This window comes from Penaeus vannamei, chromosome 10 (genome assembly GCF_042767895.1).
Source record: "Penaeus vannamei isolate JL-2024 chromosome 10, ASM4276789v1, whole genome shotgun sequence".
NCBI lineage: Eukaryota > Metazoa > Arthropoda > Malacostraca > Decapoda > Penaeidae > Penaeus > Penaeus vannamei.
In genome coordinates this window covers 10,568,586-10,570,013 of record NC_091558.1, presented here as the reverse complement: position 1 = coordinate 10,570,013, position 1,428 = coordinate 10,568,586, and the positions used below count along the sequence as shown (strand labels likewise).

At 40.8% G+C, this 1,428-nt stretch overlaps 1 protein-coding gene across 1 annotated transcript in view; it reads right to left on the bottom strand.

The window, feature by feature from the left end:
- LOC113816718 (fez family zinc finger protein 2) overlaps positions 1-380 on the bottom strand; it is a 909-nt gene extending 529 nt beyond the window's left edge. Inside the window, exon 1 of the mRNA XM_027368775.2 lies at positions 1-380. This exon is cut by the window's left edge and continues 529 nt beyond it. Within this exon, the coding sequence (XP_027224576.2) occupies positions 1-380 (380 nt within the window).
- Positions 381-1,428: the final 1,048 nt, after the last annotated feature.

Here is a 1,428-nt window from a genome sequence, read left to right as displayed (position 1 = left end):
ACGGGGCCGAGAGCGCTCTTGAATTCTTGGCTTACTGAAGGAGGCGCTGGAGCAGGCGAGGGTGAAATCGCCTCCTTTTCGTGGGGCGCAGACACCGAGGCCAACCATGAAGCTGCGTCCAGATCCGATTGCGATGGCCTCCCAACAAAGGGAGTGGAGTAACTCGCATAGGAAGGCTGACACCCTGAGAGATCACTCGGAGGTCGAAGGCGCTGTCTCTTCGGGGGCGGCAAGGGCGCTCCTATTAAGTGGTCCATGATGTCCCTCGAGGACACCCCCACAACGTCTCCAAACGTCCAAGCATATCCAGCCGCGTCAGACCCATATTGAGAGGCAGCCACGTCAGACGGATAAGAAAAAATGTACTCAAAGTTATCCATCTTGGTGATCGAACGAGAGGAACACTGGTGAGGGAAACGAGCGGGAAGAGGCTTTTGAATGGTTCCTGACCTGAGGACGATCTCTACAGGTCAAGGTCACAACCCGCCCGAGTTCCTGCCTCATTGAGTCAGATTCAAGGCCCTGATATGTGATTTACACCAATCAAAATTAATAATAATCGGTATTATCACCAGCATTGGTAAGGCTATCATCATTTCAATACTAATATCGTTATTAATGTTATGTTCTATGGTAGTGTTCAAACAGGCTATGAATATAATAGATTACATGTACATTTGAATGCTGGAAGAGGCATTAAAAGGATGATAAATTATGATTAATACTGTCCTGGCAGTTAATGCACACTTTTACACACGCCCATATCATAAAAAGAGAAAATAGCTTCTCTCTCACTGAGGAACATGACAAACATAGTTCAATTATTGACAGATATAGTTCAATTATTGACAGATATAGTTCAATTATTGACAGATATAGTTCATTATTGACAGATATACTTCAATTATTGACAGATATAGTTCAATTATTAACAAAATTATTAATTATTAACAAAATTATTAATTATTAACAAGACAAATGTAGTTCAACTTCAGGACTGACCAAGACAAAATTAGAATCCGCATTCCAGGGATTTTTGCTCGGAGTATAGTGTACATAGACACTGATTCAGTTTCAGTTAACATCAGCGATCTCAGTGACAGTAATATAACAAATCAATGTAGATTAGAAAATAGCTTACCTTTTGTTTTTCTTAGGAACGCGACGTAATTATTAAAGGTGCCTGTGTAGACGACTATCAAGCGACGTAGCTATAATGCATATAAATTGGTATGAGCTAGATGATCGAGAGAAATCTATTAAGACAAAAGGCATCAGTATCCATATCTATATTTATCTATGTTTATTCATTGATGTAAAGTATAGTGTGTATGGTGTAATGTCCGCATATGTATATAATCAGTGGTCGACAGCGTATTTCAGAAATACCTTGGACTTCAGTGGCGCTCCAACTGTCTGAGTGTTGGG